The 22102-nt window shown below is 37.0% G+C and overlaps 2 protein-coding genes across 6 annotated transcripts in view; one reads left to right on the forward strand and one right to left on the reverse strand.

Moving 5' to 3' along the window:
• LOC110048556 (uncharacterized) overlaps positions 1-18031 on the reverse strand; it is a 27681-nt gene extending 9650 nt beyond the window's left edge. Inside the window, exons 1-9 of the mRNA XM_020754320.2 lie at positions 17908-18031; positions 17599-17802; positions 14046-14218; positions 11454-11548; positions 3554-3643; positions 2982-3071; positions 1477-1528; positions 608-693; positions 1-100 (exon numbers count right to left, since the gene is read on the reverse strand). The exon at positions 1-100 is cut by the window's left edge and continues 82 nt beyond it. Of these exons, the coding sequence (XP_020609979.2) occupies positions 1-100; positions 608-693; positions 1477-1528; positions 2982-3071; positions 3554-3643; positions 11454-11548; positions 14046-14218; positions 17599-17681 (769 nt within the window). The 5' untranslated portion in view covers positions 17682-17802; positions 17908-18031. The remainder of the gene's footprint in view (positions 101-607; positions 694-1476; positions 1529-2981; positions 3072-3553; positions 3644-11453; positions 11549-14045; positions 14219-17598; positions 17803-17907) is intronic.
• Positions 9917-22102, forward strand: part of LOC110048557 (uncharacterized) — a 23672-nt gene continuing 11486 nt past the window's right edge. The window contains exons 1-3 of one of the 5 annotated variants that reach the window (XM_020754326.2): positions 9917-10158; positions 20261-20319; positions 21316-21423. In XM_020754326.2, the coding sequence (XP_020609985.1) occupies positions 10136-10158; positions 20261-20319; positions 21316-21423 (190 nt within the window). In that variant the 5' untranslated portion in view covers positions 9917-10135. Of the gene's footprint in view, positions 10159-18413; positions 18849-19876; positions 20053-20260; positions 20860-21315; positions 21424-22102 lie in introns of those variants that run through there. The other 4 variants (XM_020754323.2, XM_020754321.2, XM_020754324.2 and 1 more) reach the window with 4 other exon arrangements.

Genomic DNA, 22102 nt, shown 5'->3' on the forward strand with positions numbered 1-22102 from the left:
AAGGGTTGGCAGGATTGACTGGAGTACACAGAGCAAATAACCCATACTGCTTCATCTTACCATTCAGCAACGGCTTGATGTGGCCATCAAATTTAAATGACTGCATGGTGATAATGACAAAAAACAGCACTTGTGAGGGTAAATTGATTTGCTAAGTTTTGCAATCAAAATGTTGCACTTCCCATGCAGAGGCCATGCAACTAAGAAGTCACATTGAGTCATTAGTCACACCTGCTAGTAAAGTTTGAAAACCTAATGTCTTAGAAAAAGACACAGGGCTGTAATTAATGTGATGCTGCTCAACACAGGGCTGTGCTGAGTAGACAGCACCTTGCAATTATAACTTTCATCTGCGGTGAAGATGACTGACAACTCAATGCTTGGAAAACATTCAAAACACAATACCCAGTAGAAGCTTGAAGTTATCAACACCTAGTAACATTATAAGACCGCTTCTTTGAAGCTTAAGACTTATAACTTTATACATGTCAAATAGCAGCAGCTAGCCAACTGCACCTTCCCACATTGTGGGAGGGTGTAGTTGTACAGTTCCCACGGAGCAGTTCCCATTGTTTTTACTACATTATTGTTAGCATTCACCACCTACCCTGTAATAAAAGGGACTGACGTGGCTTGACTGTCTTCCAGCATGACACTTAATGCTACAGAAACACACTTGAGGAATTGGTTGTTCTGGAAAAAAAGATCTTAACATTTTAGAAATAAGTGAAGACTAAAACATACTCATTTGATCATATGAAACAGTTAACCTGTTGGTTTCTGTTATGTCTGGACTGTGGTTTTCTCGATAACCCAAGAAAAGAAAAGTCAACTTTGCAATCATTTTGTACTTGATATGTGGTTCACACTATTTTGTTGCTTTGCGAGCAAACATCTAAATTTGGTACTGAGTAAAACACATAGCGTAATCAGTCTGACATTTTCCCAACCATTAGTACATGTATCTGTATCTAAATCTGTACTTTAATATGCAAAATAGTACATGCTGCCTTAATTTTCCCAATGTATCTTAAAATAACCTAGTATATGGTTTGTTGTGTCTAAAGAATTAAATTTGTTAAGTCATCTTAAATTCAATATATCCTCAAGCCTAAACATAGTTGTAAAAGCCTTTGGTGAAAAAGCAAATGAACTTCAAGAAACAACAGAAAGTTGGGGGTGAGGAAGTAGCTCCAACTGACTTTCACATCCCATCTAAGGGGAGGGGGGGAGGGGATAACACAGGAAATTAAAAATTTCAAATTAAAATAATTCCAACTTTACTTGTTTACGATTTAAGGCCTTGGGTGAACCTAAAACCACTGAATGGTGGGATTGGGGAGGTAGCTACGATTGACTTACATATCCCATCCAGGGGGGATAGCATAGGAAATTAGGAATACCTCTAACTTTAATCTGAATAAGCACAAGCTGGCACATTAATCATCATCCACATTATCAAAACACAGCTGATACCTTCAAATTCTTTACAGTCAAGTCCAAGTCCACTATCTAACTCCATAATCCTCTGAAAAAGTTTAAAATAATTTCACAAGTTAACAAACAAAGAAACAAAGAAACTCTTACTTGAAACTTCAAGATTACACTCACTGTAATTCTTTTGGTCTGAAATATGTCCTTTGGAGTTACAAGTTTGAAGTACATGTGCATCAAGACAATATCCCCTTAACATCTAGAATATTCTCCTTGTTCTCATCATTTAATTGCTTCACAATATTTGGAATTGTACGGAGGAAGTAAAAGGTTCATCCCCTTTGAGATAAAAGAGTTAGCAGGGCTCGAAATTGAAAAAATCGTTACGTTGCCTTTTGGCGACCAACTGGAGAAATTTAGTCGCCAGATGCAAATTTTTAGTCGCCAGTTTGTATAATCAAAAGAATATTAATTTTGGGGCTGGTTGAAAGTGTTTAAGCTTGTTTAACTTCATCATCCGGTTTCTGGTCACGTGGAACTCACTCACACAAGTAATTACGGAAATACGAGAACAAAAAACTAACATAGTTATACAAAACAATCTTACCCAAACTTAATAAGTAAATAAGAGTTTCTAGCCGCTATCTTTGTAGCTTAGGGGAGCCAAACACAACTGTATGGAGATAGCACGTACGAAGGAATCAACATGGCCAATTCCATTCATTACCAGATCTCCTCTTTGTAAGGAAACCGCTTGCCAGTGAAACAAAGGCGCAGTAAATGACACAGATCTTTTATGGTGCGATCCATCAGATTTGTGACTGAACGTTAGTTTCAGATCAAGATTTCACAGAAAGAACTTACATGTAATACGGATTTGATAGGCTCGCTTGCTAATTTGTTATGCATGATGATTTACATTGTCTCGCACGTGTTCTCTCGGAAACCAGCGGAAACCCAAGCAGAAACCACGCGAATATGTGAAAATCAAACACTTCGTTCCAGCGGTCTTTTTGCAAAGTTCTGCGCCCACGGTACCAAGGGAATAGCTGTAACGGCGTCGAAAATATCACGGACAGAAGTCGGTAGAATTTGGAGGTAAACTCGCTTTGTTTATGCGATTTGGCCCGTTTTTTTTTTACGGCGAAAGCAAAGCAAGACAAGACAAAATGTTTGTTTTACCTTTAATCTTCTAATTTAAATCTAAATCATAGAAAAATCTGGTCGCTAAATTGGCGACTAAACCAGAATTTTTAGTCGCACTGGCCACCGTATCGGTTGCAATTTCGAGCCCTGACTAGTTAAGGCAGCATTTCACATCATTCTTTCCTCACTGTTTGCTATCATCAAGGCAGATTTTTTAAAACTTTGTCATTTCCCTTTTATGATAAAACTGTAGTTTCACGAGTAGGGTGAGCAGAAACATAGCATTTTTATGTAAAAAAAAAAACCATTTACATTGTTAAGAAACTGTAAATGAGCTGCAGAGTTTGTTTCCTTATTGTGGAAAATTAATGTGACATGGTATAATATAATTTGTTACTCACTGCTCTTGCAGACCGCCGCAAACATCTCTCAAATCCCACAGCATCATCATGATGCACAAAATTGAGAAAGTTCTGGTGCATCAAAAATGTCTGTTGATAAATAGAACATAGAGCAGTCAAACTGACACAACTATTTCATGCAAATGTATAATTAATCTTGGCAGGCAGTTTTTCAGCTCTCAAGATTATCCTCTTTAGAGAGGTCTGATGGGCTAGGAGTCTAAAATGCTGGTAAACTTCTCGGATTTCTCAAGACAGTCAAATTGTGAGTAACAAAGCAACAAAGTCACAGTTCACCATGTCCACCCCTCTGGCTTTTAACTACGTCTGGACCTTTCACAGAATGATTAAATTTTAGCTGCCAATAATACAACAATATTAGTGCAGTTTTCAAGTGAGTGTTGAAAGTTATCGGGCAATTAATTTAGTTTTACTTTGTTTTGAGATTAGGTGAGTAGTCTAATTGGTAAGTAATTGGTTTGGTTTTGGTTCAACAACACTCTGAAAACCGCTCTTTTACCTACATTTGTTAGTCTTAGCAAATGCCAGAGTCTCTTTCAAAGATAAGTTACCTGCGTGTATCCAAGATATCTGTAGACATTTTCAGAGGCAAAGAAAACATCTCCTGTTTCTGACAGGACCAAGAAAAAGGAATCCAAAGCCTATGAAAATAGAAAGATCAAATATTTAGAAAAGATTGGTTGTCTGCATGTATCCTTAGAGTAATGCAACAAGATTACTCTAAGGAACAGATACTTAACCTAATGTATGTATCAAATTGAAGCTAAAATTAATATATTAAAGCTTTAGATACTCCCCAAAGTACTAATTAATAATAATAATATTAATTTTATGAATGATCTTCATTGCAATGAGCTCTTAGCTCTTGCAATGATCTGCACCTCCTAAAGGCAATCTTAGTTTATTTGGACATTGTCTAATAACTTGTACGTAGTCAATATATCAAAGGTACTAAAATTCTAAATATTTGCCACCAATAAAACATTATAAATTGGCTGACTTCATTTAGTATGTTGTTGGATAAAGAGCCTCCTGACCACACACAATACTGTGCAGTATAAGGACTACATATTGAAATTCCATTACAGTTTGCTTGGTGCTACATTAATAAACCAGTCCCATCCGTTCAAAGATCTGTGATTACCTTTAGTTCATAAATATATACTCACACACACGCTATAATTTCAATTCCGGTAAAATCTTTTTATTAGCAGCTGGTGCATTTCTACACTTGATTTGCAAGGAATTTTGTATATACTTGAAAGCACATCATGTGAACATCTCATTTGAATAAAGAAATCATGGAACTAATTTTGGCCCCAAGAAACATACTTTAACCCCCTAAATAAAGTGCACAAAAATGCAGAGTCTCCAGGTAGTATACAGACTACAATCCGTCTGAGAATTAACACTGAGATATGCAAATGAGGAGTAATTTACAACACAAAACTACATGTAAGTTGGAATTTGACTTACATTCCATAGATATATATTCATGCTAAAAAAGTAGTGTCAACTAATTAATGTAATCATTTGACTTATACACCATAATGGGTAATTCTATTTTTAAATTGGAATTTCAAAGCTTTATGCAACACAGATTAAGAGCCAAAATTAGTTTCTCCTTTCCTGTTGTTTATATGCTCACCCTTCAGTACTGGTCAAAGGGACTGCAAAATTACACTCACGTAAAGCACATGTACTACACACACATTACACGCAGTGTCCACAAATACTACACGCAGACTACCCGCATTTTACGCGCGTGTAGGTGCTGCAATCCCTTTGACCGGTACTGTATGTCCATACTCAACACTGAAATTGATAGAAAAATATCTCTCTTCTATGCATTATTGACAGAAATATATTCCGTTTTCAAGGGTCATGCCAGAAGCTCAGTCATACATGTATGTACTTTACTTTAAAAGTTGTAAGTTACATTATTTTCTCTGGAACATTATTAAAGGAGAACGTCATTCAGCTTTTCCACTCACCTGGCTCTGAAGTGCCTGCTATCCTGAAGAAATTCGTCTCAAAAGAAGCGACTTCGGAGGCCGCCATTTTGAAACTGTACTTGGCAGCCAGGCTATGTTTATGTAACATCATTCTGTCTGACTCAAAATTGGCAGGAAGGAAAAAAACCTGCAAATGACTTTGCATCCTTCACACACCTCCTCACCTATCTTCTTCGTGCTCTGTTGCGCATAAGGCTGCTTGCATCCTTCACAAGGTCAGCAAATTGTATTTTTCCAAGTGATTATCCACTTCACCATCTTCAATGCCATCATTTTGAAGTTTGGAGCATGTTTGGCTCAAAATGATATGGCTCAAGGGCAGCCATAACCCAGAGTGGTAGTTAAAAGGCTCGTTGCAAGCCATTTAGACAAAATCTCTTGGACAGAATGATGTCATGAACATGTGGCCTGGCTGCTGAGTACTGTTCAAAATGACCGCAAAGACGTCAAATTTTGGGCTTCTTTAGAGGCAAATTTCATAAGTAAATCCTACACTTTAGAGGCTGAAACTTCAGTGAGTGGCTAAACTTAGTGCAAGGTTTTTATTAGCTTTGACAAAAAACATACGTAAGTTTTTGGAATGACCTCCTTTAATAACAACAATACAGGTGCCCTTTTCAGTAAAGTTTGTTCTTGAAGGCTGGGAAGTGGGCAGATTTGATGGGTTTGTTTGATCTCTTCATTAGCATAAATTTCAGGGAACAAGAAGATCTGTTAGATCTTATAACTGCGCTTTTAAAGTTTAACTGTTTGCTTAGCACTACGGTCGGAATGCAGTGCACATTCCAAAGCAGTCATTGATGATTCTTTTCTTACTGTAGATGTCACATCACTTGATCAACACAAACTGTGTTATTGCACCATCAGTGGTAGCCGTTGACAAATCTCCGATGACATAATGGTCTTAATCTAGAACTTTCTTTGGGATATGTATGGGCATGAACGACATGAAAAACACGATAATAACACTATTAACAACAGCTTTCTTTCTTAAAAGTCATGATTAAATTTAATTGGTGTTTTCCACGAGTAAAGGGCTAGCAAAGTAGTCACACAAGTCATATAATTTAATAATAAAACTCTATCCTGACCGATGTATCGATTTTGATCACTCCAGTGACCACAGATTGAAAACGTGACAGAAAATTGGTGTTACTTTCGATTCTCACCAAATTTGGACAGTGGGATGATCTCATCATTAGCCAATTACAGGCCATTTTTCAGCTCTTTTCGTCATATCCCCTCCTCGGGAGAATTTTGGCAAGTTAGCTAATTTAGTATGCAAGCCACCGTAATGGCGGTCGCCGTCAGCGAAATGTTTATTTGCTCAAAATTGGGGCAAAATCTTTCGGAGATGGAGGTCAGGACATTTGTAAGGATACAGAAAGTAATTTGGGACCAGTAACTGGCTTCTAAGGCTGAATTTATCCAGAAGTAAGCTGTATTTTCGTTTTCGTGCCACGTGATGAAATATTATTGGCTTGTTCTGCTGTCTTGTTCTGTTTTTTCCCTTGGTCTTTTTTGTAGCCCGCTGAGACCAGTCTTTCGTCTAAATCAGTTGAAAAAAGTTTGAAAAAGATGTTCCCATTCAAGTTTAAGCTCTCAGGCGATAATTCTGGAGTTTTTTGGCCGAAACATCGGCTTTGTTATGTTCGTGTCTTTTGGTTGCTATGGGCGACCGTTGCTTCCTTTGTTAGGGGAGTGAGGTCACAAAAAATTCTAATTAATTCTGGTTTTGTTCGATTTCGCTGAAATTTTAACATGATAAAGCTGGATTGTTAAGGAATAGATTTACTGTCTGCCGATGTGTGGTAGCTATTAACGCTACAGTGATACGTTGCTTCAAAGTCAGGGTTTTGAAGAGATTTTTTTGCAACGTGTGGGTTCGGCGTGATTTTGTAATCGGAGGTTTTTGTTGACCCCGAAGGAAAAATATCCAGAAAAGGTCATTTCATCGACGATTCAAACGAATATAAATATGTATATGTTCCGAGCTAAATTTCTGGTGAAAAAATATAATTTTTGATGAGCGCTGGGTTTTTAATTTTTTTCCCGCGAAAGTTGGCATCAGAGATGAGATTCATTAATGTTTCAACAGCTTTTGGCGAGTAAACATCACAGGTTGCGTGACTCAAAATTTGGCCAAGTGGAAGCTTGGGTCTGGTCGCTGACAAATCTACAAAAAAAAAAAACCACGGGTAAACCATGAACCGCACTCGGCCCATGGCCGTGCAGTTAAAAATAAATACAGAGTGGTAAACAAGCAAGTACCAAACATTGACATCATCTGTGCCATTAGGTACCTGTAGTAGATACGAGTGGGGGAAAAAACTTTCAATTTACAGATAATAAATAATCAAGGTGGTGTTTGCACAGCTGGGTGGCAAGATTTGTCAAACAACAGGTCATATATTTGTCAGTTAAATGTTTCTTCTCTTTAATGCATTGTTCAAAGCCTGATTGTAAAAATTTCAAATGTAGTGAACCAAATGATATCAGCAATTAGACCATCCTATAGGCCACAATGTTTGTCATCGCTGACAGACCTATAAAAAAGTAACATTTGGCAACTAAGCACACTGAGCCCTTTGCATTTTACCAGCCATGCTGCTGAAAAATATCTTGAGTTGGCCCTAAAGACCACAGTGGAAATTTGTTACATTTTGTGAGTGAGATGTAAATTTAGAATTTTCAAGTTTCAAAGCCAAAAAAAAAAAGAGATAATCAGCACTTTATGGCAACAAAATTATTCTGAGTGTGGTCTGTTTTTATCTGTGAATTTTCAAAGTACAACTGTTTCTCATGCAAAGATCACGTGCAGAGTCAGCCAGTTCCTTTGTTGTCTCCACATGTCACATCAGCTGTTGTGATATGTTAAATGGTCTTACATTAATGCATGGATAATTTGTGCAAGGTGATTATCAACAGCAGCACACAAGATGCTATGTTTGATATTCTCTTTCAGGGGGGCAGCTGTAACACAGGCTAGTTTTCAGCAATATTGCTGATTACCATAATGTACAATCACTTGAGAAAGTTATCAAAATTCCACAAACCAAGACTGGTAAAAATATTGACCAAACATTTACATAGTCCAAAGCCACTGCCAAACCCAAAGATACAAACAAAGTCTCAATTTGCATAATCATGGCAACTTAAATTTTTTTCACATTTGCCACAAATTACACATAACATGACAAGCAATTGTTAGAAAACCTGAACTCTTGAACTTCGAATAAATTCAGAAACCATGCACCATAAAGCAAGCGCTGCATACTTGTATGTTCTGCAATATTTATAGATCATTTTGTGGCTTCCATTCAGATTGTAGGTTTATAACTGTTTAGTCACGTAGTTAAAGGACAAGTTATTGGTAGACAGAGCAGCACTAACAATGATTTCAATGCATGACTGACATGATTGATTGGCTCTAGCATGCTTTGAAGTCGAATGACTAGCAACCATGAATTTGTAAATCAATCAAGTCTCGACTGTCTCCCCCTCTCCTGTTTTTTAAGTTCCACAGGTAGTTATCACTCAGACTAAATCGCAAACAGGCAAATTCTAGTAGTAACAAGAATGTGAAACTGCTGCGTGAATCACAACACACGTGTAAACAATATTGATGGAAGGCAGGAATAAATAACTCTCACACAAGGGGGCAAGCCATGTTAACTTGACCCCATTCTAAATTTAGGTTTGCTTAGAATATTTTTTCCTTTTGAAATGCAAATCATAATTTTAATTTCGAAGACAATAAAAACATTATTGATAACAGCTTGACTTGACATGCATGAGAAGTTAATCAAATATCCTGAACTATACACCCCTCTTAAACTCTTTTCAAAAAGAAAAATTGGGTGAAAGACTGTCTTTCATTCTGTATATCTTTGTTCCACACTTGAAAGATACAGTGTATGTTATTTCATGTTATTTCATATTGCTTACAAAAATTATACTCACAATAATCACAATTATATTACTTGGCTTGTAAAATTTTCGTAATTTTAACAGCCTTTTTATGATTGTACAATATTTTTCTTCTAACTTGGCAACAGGAATCATTAAACCTATCAATGCCAATTCCAGCAGCAAAATTCAATTAATTATTCATGATCAAATTTTTTTTTCTATAATGTTGCCAGCCAGTATTACAGCAAACGTGAGATGAATATTGATTGAGCTAATACATATTTTCTGAACCTTTAGGGACCCTAATAGTGTACAGTAGCATCACATCAAGAGTTAACAAGAATTTTGAAATTAAGTTTGACAGACAATAAATTTAATATATAAAAGATAGTGATCTATATTTATTTTTAGCAATTTTTGTGAGAAAGTGAGTGAGTTTTCCAATGAAGCTTTCAAAGCAAATACTGCAAAGGAAAAACAAACCTTTCCCATATTGACCGCAGTGTTTTTAGTATTGCTATACACAGAGTATAATTATTCACAAACATGATGTAAAGGTGAGATGATTTTTTCATTTCAAACACTCATCTTCTGAATCATTTTCTAACGCAACGATAAGGGCAAACTTAAACAGCACAACTTTGCCACGTAAGACAAACCTATGACATGACATGAAAAATGCCACAGGATTCTGAACTGTCTTATTTTAAAACCCTATGACAGCTGTAGTGTCATCAAGGATTGCATGAAATTTTTGTATGACACAAGCAATGGGTGCTAAGGAGTTTGGTGCTTTAAATAAGGTCAAGCGCAGCCAAAGCTCCAGCACGTATTCTGCTGGAAATCAATAGCTACATTTGTATAATTCTAGCAGGTTCCAAATCATGGCCTCTTTTGTTACTCTCTCAGGTATTGCAGCAGGGTAATGTAACCACATCCCAGTACTTCAAATCTTGTGGAAAGCACTAGAAGGACTTTACATGTGACAATGTTGTCCTGTCTAACTTAACTCTCATAATGATCACATGCTCAGATCATCAGTCTGTGAAACCAAGTTTTATAAAGTGGATATTACTGGAGATGGGAGAAGCACAGATAAACTTTCCAATATTTTCAAAAAAGGACATGGAGAGGTGATTCCCGTTCAGGATCTAAGCAATGTTTTTTCCTAAACCTGCACAAGAATACTGACTTTCTCATTTGATCATGCAGCCAAAGATATGCAACAGGTGATTAAATGTACATAAAATAATAGGTCTGCAAGAACAAATTAGTTTTGTACTGGCAATAGACCTTATCACAGTTTTTGACGCCATCTTGATGGCTAGGCAAAGTGGTCAGGAATTACAGTGTTTGTATGGGAATCAGATGGCAAATAACTTTGTGCAAAATTGAATTTTAACACAACTTGTGAATCGCAATGTTAAAATACTAGGTGGAAGATTGTGTTCACCGAGTTTGAAGGATGTAGCTTGGCTAGAAGATGCTCAGTTAATTTTTCTAATCTTCCATACATTTGTCTGTAAATTTGGCTGAGTAGATGCGGTTCGTGGGAAAAAAATAACAGACAAATATATGGAAAATTAGAAAAAATTAAGTGTCTTCTAGCAAAGCTACCTCCTTCAAACTTGGTGAATACAATCTTTTACCTAGTATTTTGATGTTGTGATTCACATATTGTTTAAAATTCAATTTTGGAAAAACTTATTTACCATCAGATTCCCGTACTAACACTACAATTTCTGACCGCTTTGCCTACCCATCAAGATGGCGTCGAAAACCGCAGTAAGGTCTATCATATAACAACCCTGTAAAAATTCCCACCGTGTTCTGACAGATAGACACAGTTTACCCCAGTTTTAAATCTGCAGCTGGCTTGCAGTCAGAAATGATGTTAAGTGGAATTCCTATTCGGGGCATGCAAATGTTCATGCATTGCTCAGATAGCTTCAAGTCATTTTTGTTAGTTCAGCGAGGAAGCACGCTGACAACCAGTCTTCCATGTTTACTACCCTCCCACCCAGAGAAAATTTGCTTGCATTGATAAAGCCCAGACATTTTGCCTCATCATTGTAAAGTGATTTTAAATTACAAAAAAAAAACACAAAAAACAGAAAAAGAGCTCTAAGGTAGAACAAAAGCTCAGCTGCTTTCTTAATCTGAAAACCCACTAAGTCTGACCTCCTTGAGGACAAAATAAGTGACTACCTTTTGGAGTTGCCAAGCCTTTCATCCATTTAATTAGACCACCCAAAATGCCCTTGAATGAGTTAAGTGGCAAAAGGCAATAGACATTGGGTAAATACCATTACTTTCGCTTCCAGTGAAATGTGTCATAAGTCAATTAAGAATCAGAAGTAAATAAGACAGTTATGGTGACCTAAGCTATAAACATTTTTTACAGCCCATCTTGGTTTGTATGAGGCACTTCATCCAGTTACCTTTAGTTTTAATTCGTCTACTGAAAATCTTGATAGATTACTAGGTAAACCAAAAATGTCAAATAATGCATAAAATGTCTCACCTCCAAAGAGATATCGCTGACATTGATGTTACACTTTTCAAGTTGTTTCGTAATCTCATTCACAGCTGCATCGTCCACTCTTCTCTTTCTCTTCCCTAAGTAGAATCGTATTTATTTAAAAACTGTATTCTAATATTTTAGAAAGTGAACAAATTAGCACCCATCTGTTGCTACTTGACCTGCCCTGAACTGTAGAATTTCTTATTTATTTTTTTAACTAGATCTGTAAGCATGCTTCTTTTGCTCATGCTAAAAATAGATTTTATTGGGCCTGTTTAGACTAAATGCATGTACATCTGTCAGTTACAGCTGTAGAGAACTGAAATGTTCCAGAAATCAAGTAGTATTCAGTCGAAAACCTGCTTGGTATATTTCTGTGTACGAGTCATAAATTTTCAAAAAGACTTCACACATATTTTGCGGACATACATATGTTAGTCAATCACAGAGATTCCCCCCCCACGTTAAATTCTCTAGTACCCATTTATACACCTGGCTGGAGAAAGACACTGTGACAGTAGTGTCACAATACAATGCCCCTGGAAGGGTTTGAAACAATCTAGAGTCCAGCCCACAAATCATTAGGCTTCCACGCCTCCACAACACAGACAGTCCACTAAACAGATTGTGTACAAATAGACAGTCCAGATTGTGTAGTTCAAGCCATATTTGCACTGCTTCCATGGCAGAATTCTCCGTGGCAAGGTGCATTTTCTTTTTACAAAAATTTGGTTGTTCATGATCAGTTAGCTGAAGTGTAGAACTTGACAAAGCAGTGCTTCAGTGGCACTCTACTCCTGCATGTTCCTACACAATGTACATGTACAAACTTGATTCTAATCATTACATTATAATTAAGAAACCAAGAAAACATGAAAAAAATACTTCTCGTATATTACAAAGCAAATCAAAGCGTTGGAATCGCGCTTCACAAGCTGTGATGTTCTTGCAAATCTGCCAACAGGCTTTGGAAAGATTTAAATTTATCCAGTGTTTTGTTTGGCAAAGCTTTCCGCCTCCAACCTGACTGCGAGTGTGTTAGTGATTTCACCACTCAACAGCATCGTCTAAGTCAGCGAATATAAATTCACTGAGCTTGGCCTTTCTGCCGTTCATTTTGAAAGATTGAACCAGACTTTCACTTGAAACCGGACATTCACCTGAAACTTTCCACTGCTATCGGCAAACATTTCACCGCAGTTGGATGATCTCCTATGTATAATGTATAATGTATAATGTATAATGCATGTAAATTCTCGGTTGAAACTTTGTTGAAATTTTCCCAATAACTTTTAGACGCAGCAAAAATCGTTACAAGACGCCTCATTCACCGTCTTCTTTTTAAAACTTCTTTGGCATTTTCACTGAATGAACACTGAATGAAGATATACTTCTCATGGCATATGTTTTTGCCTGGCTACTTGAAGAGTAGAGTAGAGCAATTTTATTCAGATCTCCTGGGGCTATTGACAACAGGCGAGAATAAGAGGACATCAAGATGAGAAATCCTACACCGAAAAATCACTCGGCTGTAAAAGGGCAAACTCTTGGGCTTAGGCAGTAGTCCCTCCTTTCGCGTGCTCCTAGCCCCCAGGATTTCACACAGCCATTTTTTTCTCACTGTTTTCTTTCGTGTCACACACAACGGACTAAGCGAAAGAGGGACTACTCGTAGTCTAAGCAGGCCTAGGAGGTCAACTGGTTTTCACAGGTGGGCAAAGCTATTTGACCTGAAAGTCCTTCTAATATAAGAAAAACTTTCCTCTAGATGGTCAAACCAGGCCGGCAAAATCATCCTCAAAATTGGGCAATTTGCCTGGTGCCCCGCCCTTAACAAAACCCCTGACTGACCAAACAGGATAGTTATAATTCTGGCAGTGAAGTAACAAAAATAAAGATGGTTTATTTATAATTTGTAAAACACAATCTCCTTGTCTATATGGAAAAAATGGTTGATAGGACTTTCTGGCAACCTGAGTGTAAAATTTCCTGACTTTCCACTGACCTTGAAGTTAATCGAGTTTTTCCCTGACTGTGGCAACACTAATTAAGGTGTTTACGTATACTACGGCAGTGTTCATATTACAGTAATGTTCAAATAATACAGAGTTGTCAACTGGCATTATGCAGGTGTCCAAACTCATGCCTATAATCAATTGTAATAGGTTTTGTTCCCAGAATATTCTGAGAAAACCTCATGTAATGCATGGGTGGAACATAACTCATAATGCTCCAAATACATCAACAGAAGACTGCACATGTACATAGTGAGTTTGAATTAGCCATTGTTATCTCTTAGATGCTTTCTCTTATTTCAACATCTTATGCATGGGCTGTGTTTTTGTTTACATCTGTGTATTAGATTGTTAACATGATTCTTCTTCCGTTATAGTCTTTTTGATGATAAATGTGTTCGCCCATAGACAGGATTACTAATCATAGTTTAACTGACATTTAACATTATTTATTTAACAAAATAAATATTCCTGCCAAAAAAATGTATTTGGCTTAGTATCAAACATGGACGTAATGAACCTTGAAAAAGATTTTAATTACTTTAACAATATGAATGTGATTAGTAAATTGACTCACCAGATTGGAGATAATTTTGAGTTTGAAAAAAGCTGACAGACAATTTTAGTACTGTGAGCTTATCCAGCTTTGACCTGGATTCTTCAGGCAGTGGAAGAAGACCTCCTAACTCTTCCAAGGTTGCATTTATCTTTTCTCTATGGCGTCGAGACGCACTCTGTGGCACTTTCGTCCTGTGTTTGTGGCACAATATACTTTTAATTAAAAATAATTGGTAACATAACACTACAGGAAACATAATAAACCAAAGTCTGGTTGATTATCGTGTAAATATCTCACCAACTTCCATTTCACTTCGTAATAAAAGGAAATATCATTGGCAGCTATTTTAAAAACTTATAAGCAGCAGTCAGTATATACATAAAGCAAATGAACCATTACAATAATTATTCATTTCACAATAAGCGTAACTGAGCTATTTTAAGCAAGCCTTTTAGGATGCAAATAATGTTGTCTACAGTAATAGCTAGGAATACCAGCTGTGATCAACATACCTTTAGTGACTTTACTTTGAAATACCTTAGCATGAACGAGTCAATAACTTTAATTTATATAATTCGACACTTTTTAATTTAAACTTGCATGAACCTTTCATTACATTACAGCAGTACTTAATTTATGATAAACTATACATGCACCAAATGTCAGCTGCCCAGACATCTGTTAGCCCATGAAACAGACAAATCCAACAGTTCCACAACTATCTTTAGAACAAAAATATATAGTCTAGATAATATTTGGTTACATACACATGTTGGGGGATAATTTGCTATTTCCTTTTGTTCTGGTGTATGGTTATACACATACATTTATATTATAATGAATATGAAACAAAGACAAATACCAAAAATTATTTTACCAAGGGTAATGTAACTGAACCACATCATCTACACCAAAGTGGCAAAGACAAACAATCATTTTTAATTAAAATGCACAAAGGGCCGGTTAATGATTCAAAGAATGCACATATATGTACTCAATAAACGGGTATCCAGGAATGAAGGTCAGAGTAACTGCCTGAAGCGGTTCAAGCTGACCTAAACTATGGAAAGAGTATCAAATTGTCACGGAATCAAGTCTAGTTTTCCCATTCAGTCTGGTACATCAATTAGCAGGTGACTTCTACAAGGTCTCAAGACACCATACACATGGCAAGTCATAACAATAGATTCTTAGTTTGCTTTTGGTTTTTGAATGTGTTAACTAACAACACGCAACTTCCTGAGCAAATCTGGGTTTATTAGAAGTGTATTTTCAATTTCAAAACAAGCAAGCATACCATTATGATTTAACAGACACATCTTTATAGTAAACAGAGTTAAATTAACTTTTGGTTTGTTTGTGAAAGATATTTGTTTAAGGCATGATAATGGCCACCAGCAATTTATCTTCACCGTTTTCAAGCTGACAATAATTTCATTTACCTAGCCTCCAGACATCCTGCTTTACTAGTATGAGTAATTATTGGACTTGAATTTTACCCTGGCCTAAAATCAATTTTTATTGTTTCAGTTCTCAGACAAAACTAATTTTATTGACAGTCTGCTGGATTATTAGATCTTGGGATGGCTTTTGTGAGAGTTTCATATTCAAAGTGTGTTCACTGTCAGCAAGACTTAGGCGATAGTAATCTCAAGAATGCATCAGTACCAGTAGCAACATTCTTCTAGAGAATTTTGCTACAGAGAGTATTCTGGGACAGTTGTAAATATAAGATACAGGTCATTAACTGTTCTTAAAACTAAAATTAGTCCAAACTCAGTTTTTGGTCAAAAGAATTTCTTTCAAGTGTTGATCTAACAAGCAACTTAATATGTCTGCATAGTTTCAAAGATTATCAGTAAATTGTTTTGCAGATTTACAGGTTGAGCTGACTTCTCAAATGTTGCTCACAGAGGTTTTCAGCTGTTAATTATACAAAACAACATATTGAATCAACTCAATTTTGCCCTGGGGAAACCCTGTAGAAGACTAATCAATCATCAACTCATTGATGTGTCAGGGATCCCTTTTATTTTTAAACATTGTCTAGCTCACAAGATCTGCACTAATTTTAGCTGTTGAAATGGTTTGTTGTCTCAAAAAATATGAGATTCTTTACACCATCACCCAGTTCAAGCTTAACATTTAAATCTGATATCTGAGAATGCGTGGTTTCTGTGCACTTTGCTCCATGGCCATTCATATGCACTGCCACTCCTCAAGAACAAACAGATTTTCAGATAAAAAAATATTATCAGACAAAATAACAATGCATCTTTCAAAACGCGACCCCTTGAATGCAGCCTTTGAAGGAACATTTAGTAACAACAATAATTGTTGCAACAGATTTTGGCATTAAGCTTCAACATAATTTTCATGGACTCACTTGAGTAAAGTAGCTATTTGATCAATTAAATATAGTTTTGTCAAGAACATCAACTAATCACACCACCCTGTTACCAATAATCTGTAGTTGGTCAGATAAATTTTAAATGCATCATTAAGCATTTTTATCTTTTTTTTTTAACCATTCACTCAATATAGCACGTGTGAAATAAAGGATTTTTGAAGCCGTAACTCTCAGCTAATGATACACTCTGGGGTGGTCACATGTGAGGGTTTCCTTGCATCAAAAGTACTTCCTTGACCTTGTAGGAAGTAGATCACTACACTAAAAAGACCCTTCAATTATTGAGACCTTTTTAGCTGTGGGCTTTAGCTGTGGGCTTGTCCACTGATGAAAAGTTAAATTCTCGAGTGAAAAGGAATGAACAACCAGTTGAATCAACAATGAAATATTACGAGGAAGAGTACTTGGAAATGCAAAATGCAAGCGTTCAAGTGTTCTCATTAATTTGCTATGCTTATTTCCGCTACAGCCGAACACAATCTTTCGCAGATACAATAATAGTCCTTAAATAAACTAAAAGACAATCAAATTATAGCGCCGATGGCACCGAATAACTTAATTTATTTTCATTCCCTCTTTTTCTTAATTTTTTCGATTTTTATCGCCTGCAATTCTTCTCCACTTCGCACCATCACCGAGCACACTAATTTATAAATTATACATTGTGAATTTTATCTTCACAATACACCTTACACCGGGGCTAAAAATTATAAAAGATTGAGGTTGTCTGATAATCTCTCCCATCACAAAACAAGTCAGCGGAGCGTAAATATATATTTGACAGCGTAAAACTGTACAAATTGACGTGAACTTAATGAAAACATAGGCGTCTTTCACAGTTTCTCTGATTAATGACGGCTAGCTGCTGCAGCAAAGCCGCAAAGCACACAGGATTATATTTACTCGATGGCGAAAATGGGAGTCTAAGAAGATTATATCTAATACAGGCAACTAGAAGAATGGAACTTCTAGCTCCCGCAACCTTTCTAGAACTTCACATTATCCCTCGACAAAAGTAAAGGGCTGCAGTTTAAGCGACCAAAATGCGGCAACGATAATAATGAATTCTATAATTGCTTGCTTCAGAATGCAGTGTGAACTTAAATTACTAAGGTGACACCTATAACGTTTATTTATAGTCCAAGAAGAATTAGTTCTCACCTCTCTTGTTCACGCGCGGGTTCGCTGGCAATCTTACGTTTTCTGTCTTTTCCACCCGGGTTTACACCACCGTTAGCTTTCATTGTACTACTCTTCCGCGATAACTTATGGCATTAGATACGTTTACATCTTCCTCGGCTAGTTACAGCGACCGACGGACCGCACAGAATTCTTCAAGTCGCCATCTTCGCCAGCACAGTCGATCTGTCAAAAATCACAACAGAGCCGTGAATTAACGCCTTCATTTGCAAACGAAATGATACCAGACATCGCCTTGGAAAGTAAGCAGCGAAATCCGTTCTTAGTTACCTGAAAGAGAGGCGAATTCGCTCACTTTAAACCTTTCAAACGGCTCGGCCTCCTAAACCCGGACTTGCGTTGCGGCCTTTGGAATCCCACCGCGAGCCCAATGCGTGATACCATGTATTGATAGCGCGGCCAAACAGACTGGGCCTGATCGCCAAGACAATAGTCGTATTGTTTTACACGTATGTTTTTCCTAGGTCTAAATTTTCCGGTAATAAATAATTTTTTGCTTCCCTCTGAAAGAATTTCTTTTGCTTCCCCTAAAAAAAAAATGCTCAGTCGTACTTTAAGAAAACGTCGTTTCTAATATTTCCTAGTTTTCACGAGAAAACGACCTGTCTAATTTAAAATTTACCCATGTTTGTTTTTGTACGTAGCTCCAGAATTGACCCTTTGCAGATAGGAATCACGTGATCCACACTTCAACGGAAACCTTTTAACTCCGTAGGTGTTCCCGGTGAGGGGTTAACTCTTCATTTAGCAAAATGGGAGACTTGAAAGAGACTCTATATGATGGGTAGAGATCATGGGCTTTTGTTTTTCAAGAAATTTTGTAGTTTATTCATTGCTGGAAGGCTTGATATAATAGGGCGCATAATTGGGAAATCGCTATCACTGTTTGAATGAATATGGTAACCAAATATTGAAACGACGAAATGTACTGTATAAAATGCGGGTACTCACTGCATTTGCATTCAGATTTCGTGATGTGGGCGCGAAAAGAGTTGTGGGTAATTGTCAAAATGGTCGGCGAGTTGCTCGGGTCAGTAGCTTGTAAAATTGACTGATCCGATATTTGCGCGCTTAATGGAGATCGAGTGTGTTGTCAAAGAAGGCTGGGCAGTAAAAGAAAGTGGACAAGCTGTGCTTGGTCAGACAAATTGGCGGAGGCGATGGTGCCGACTTGTGCGAGGTCCGCATGGGACATCTTGGTCATATTACAGGTGGTTCGATATCATCATTTATTGTTTTTTGGTACTTTTGTTAACGGCGGTAAAAACATAAGCTTACATGAATATTTGATGCAAGTTAAAGGCTTTAACGTGTACGATCATGGTCTCGAACATCATTAATATATTTATCAAAGAACGTGACAAGAACGTGAACCCGCAACCTGCCATCAAGTTTATATTGCGAAAGACTTTGGACCTTTAGCTTTATATAAAGATACCGCAGTCTTCTTGTCTCGCTCGAGTTTCCCATCTGAGCAATATTGTTCTAGTGATTTGATAACAATCGCATTACGCCTCAGAAAGCTTAAGCCTATATTTACTCAGAGGCATTTTGTTACTGACATGTGAAGGTTTCATTATCCTTGAAAAACACAGAGACGTAATCGTAAACTTAAGCTTAGATATTATAATTCTTTTGAGTGGTCAACCGTGAAATTTTTACCCCACAAGTTAGAACATTGTTTGCTTTGTACTTGTTTCCTTCCTGACTGAAACAATTTGATGTAAAATCTATCTCATTAATAATAGGGACACTATAAAAATATTCAAATTCGTGAACAGGCAAGCATTAAAATCATATGACGGTAGATCTGATGGTACATGTAGATTAAAAGTGATTAGCTCATCTGTTAAAGGTTATCTTGTAGATTTGAAATTTGGAGGTCTCTCGTCTAAATTCACCATGTCTCAAGTTCAACTCCTTTCATATAAATGGTCAAGTTATCACTGGCTAGGCTAGCTTCCCACCAGTTGGGGATCTTTATACAGTTTATGATTGAATTTGCAATGTTTGTTTGTGGTTTTACAGACACTGTGTCAACAATAATAGTTAGGCAACAGCCTGTAAGAGGGCACATACTGAAAGCTGTAATTCTGTACTGGATCGAAACATAGAAATCCCATCATTTCTATTGTTCTCCCAAAATTCCACTCATATTTCTATAACTCAACAGAAACATAGCCTGTGTCACAGCCGCCTCTCCCTGGAAAAAAAAATCAGAGATTTTTTTTACGGGGAGAGGTGGCTGTGACACAGGCTGCAGAAACAGAGAGAATGTTTTCTTTTTCTTAAGTACTAAATCCACCAATATGCTTGGTAATTGGGTCGGCTTGGCTTAGAAAATTATGTCATCAATGAAAGACCTTTTGCAGTTTAATAATAAATGATAACATCGAAGATTGTTTACTAGTTTAGGTACCGTGTTGTTTTAGTTGCTTAAGTTCCACTACATATTGTAATTGTATATTCCTTTTTTTGTCTTTATTTTTCATCAAAATACTTTCCAGTGACATCATTCACATTATCCCCTTAATGCCCAACTGTAGGACTGTAAGACTGAATGGTTAAAAATGTATGATAAAACAGTGACAAGAACCAATTTGTTGTTTATTTTATCTTGTAGGAAATTAGAAGATATTACATCAAATCAACCGGCTGGAAGAATAGAACTTGATTCGACATGTAAACCTTTGTCTAAACATAAGTATTCGTTTGTCATCTTTGCTAGAACTTTATGATATAACAGACATCAGAGAGGCAGTGAGATCTGTGAGTTTATAGGGGAATCTTTGCTGATTTTCCTCATTAGCATAAGCGAGTCAGCTTCTGATGGTGATACTGAAATATATTGAAGGGTTATATTGCATGCTTAACTGTCGCAGGGAATATGAGAGCAATGCAGTAGGTCCTTTTTGTGCCTTATGTGTGTTTAAAAACTCAATTTTAAAAAAAGAATGAATGGGCTCATTGACACACCTGGAAAGTTTGCAGTTTTTGAAAACCAGTATCTCCTTCAATATTTCACCCAAAGAGCTAAAACATTAATATTCAACATGTACTAAGTTTTACAAGCTCTTTAAAGGTTTGTTTGGAGTCAATGTTTATCTGAGACGATGCGTTCTCTACAGACAGGCAAGGCAGTTATCTCTAATAGAGTAGGCCTGAATGACCGCCACTGTGATCTTTTACGGAAACTTGCCAAAATGCAGCCAGGAAGATGGGGTAAAACCTGTGATGGATAAGCATTCTTCTTGCAGACAGAGTTACATAGCAACACTCCTAACCATATCAAGCTGCGGAAACCAGGATGAGCTCCAACAGCCATCCCAGGCCAGGCATTGGCCCCTGTGCCTCTTGTGCTTGTGGCAGTGGAACATTCCCTTATTTGACCTATTCATTCATTCATTCATTCACTCATTGTGTTTATTTGTCTTTTTACTTAATATACAGTATTTATAAATGTTTTAATGTGAGGCGAGGTGACCTCTAGAGACCATCAGGCTTTTAGTTGAGGCCACCTCGTACGTAACAATATGGTTACATAAATAGTGCAACAGTGTGCGGCTTTGCCAGTGTGGTTACTTACTTGATATGTAGCTAATATTATTATATTGTACTTGTCTTATTACATCCTTCCTCTGTCAAAAATCAGAACACATACTTCTGTTTTTACTGTAGATGCTGCACGTGAACTTGAAGAAGGGGAAAGAAAGAAGAAGCCAAACTGCTTTGCCCTTGGTCCAGTGTTTGACAATTTTGCCAAGAGAACTTATTATATCAGTTGTGGTGAGTTCCTATTGTCCCCAGTCCACCTAAAGGCTGTTCAAGATCTAAAAAACTAGCTGTCAATGAGGGCATCTGTACCTGGCTAAGATTAAATTTGATCCTTGATTAATATTTATTTCCTCCCTGCCCCCAGCCTGTGAACATAGACATATTCTGTCACTTGTCTCTGCCCACATGTGAAACAAGAGCCAGAAAAAAAACCAGTTGCTCTCATGGGCTACCCTCACAAGAATGTCCAGTTTGAATAATTATTATTAGTAGCCCTTTGCCCTGACCTCTCAACCAAAATGTATACAGTCAAGTAAAAAGCTTGAATTACTAGAAGGCAACATTAAAACTTACAATGGTTTAAGATAGTTTCATTGCTGGGGAAATAAGAAAGCCATTGGCATTTTACTCAGTTTCCATGGTAAACAAATGTTAGGAGACAGTATTAAGTAGCCCCTACTGGATGGAATACTAAAACATGACAACGTACTGAAGTTTCCTTAACAATGCTTCCTTGGGTACTCATCTTAGTATGCAGGTTCAAAACTGCTTCACTGAGCCTGGGCTTTCACACACCACACTATAATGTCATGATACCTCCCTGTTACTCCATGTATTATTTGCCAAGAAGGAAAATTAATGGTTGCTGATGAGGTTTTTTACAAGCCACATCCAGGGGAGCAGGAATGTT

The sequence above is a fragment of the Orbicella faveolata genome, unplaced genomic scaffold, assembly GCF_042242905.1.
Source record: "Orbicella faveolata isolate gen_17 unplaced genomic scaffold, um_ofav_v1 contig_2, whole genome shotgun sequence".
NCBI lineage: Eukaryota > Metazoa > Cnidaria > Anthozoa > Scleractinia > Merulinidae > Orbicella > Orbicella faveolata.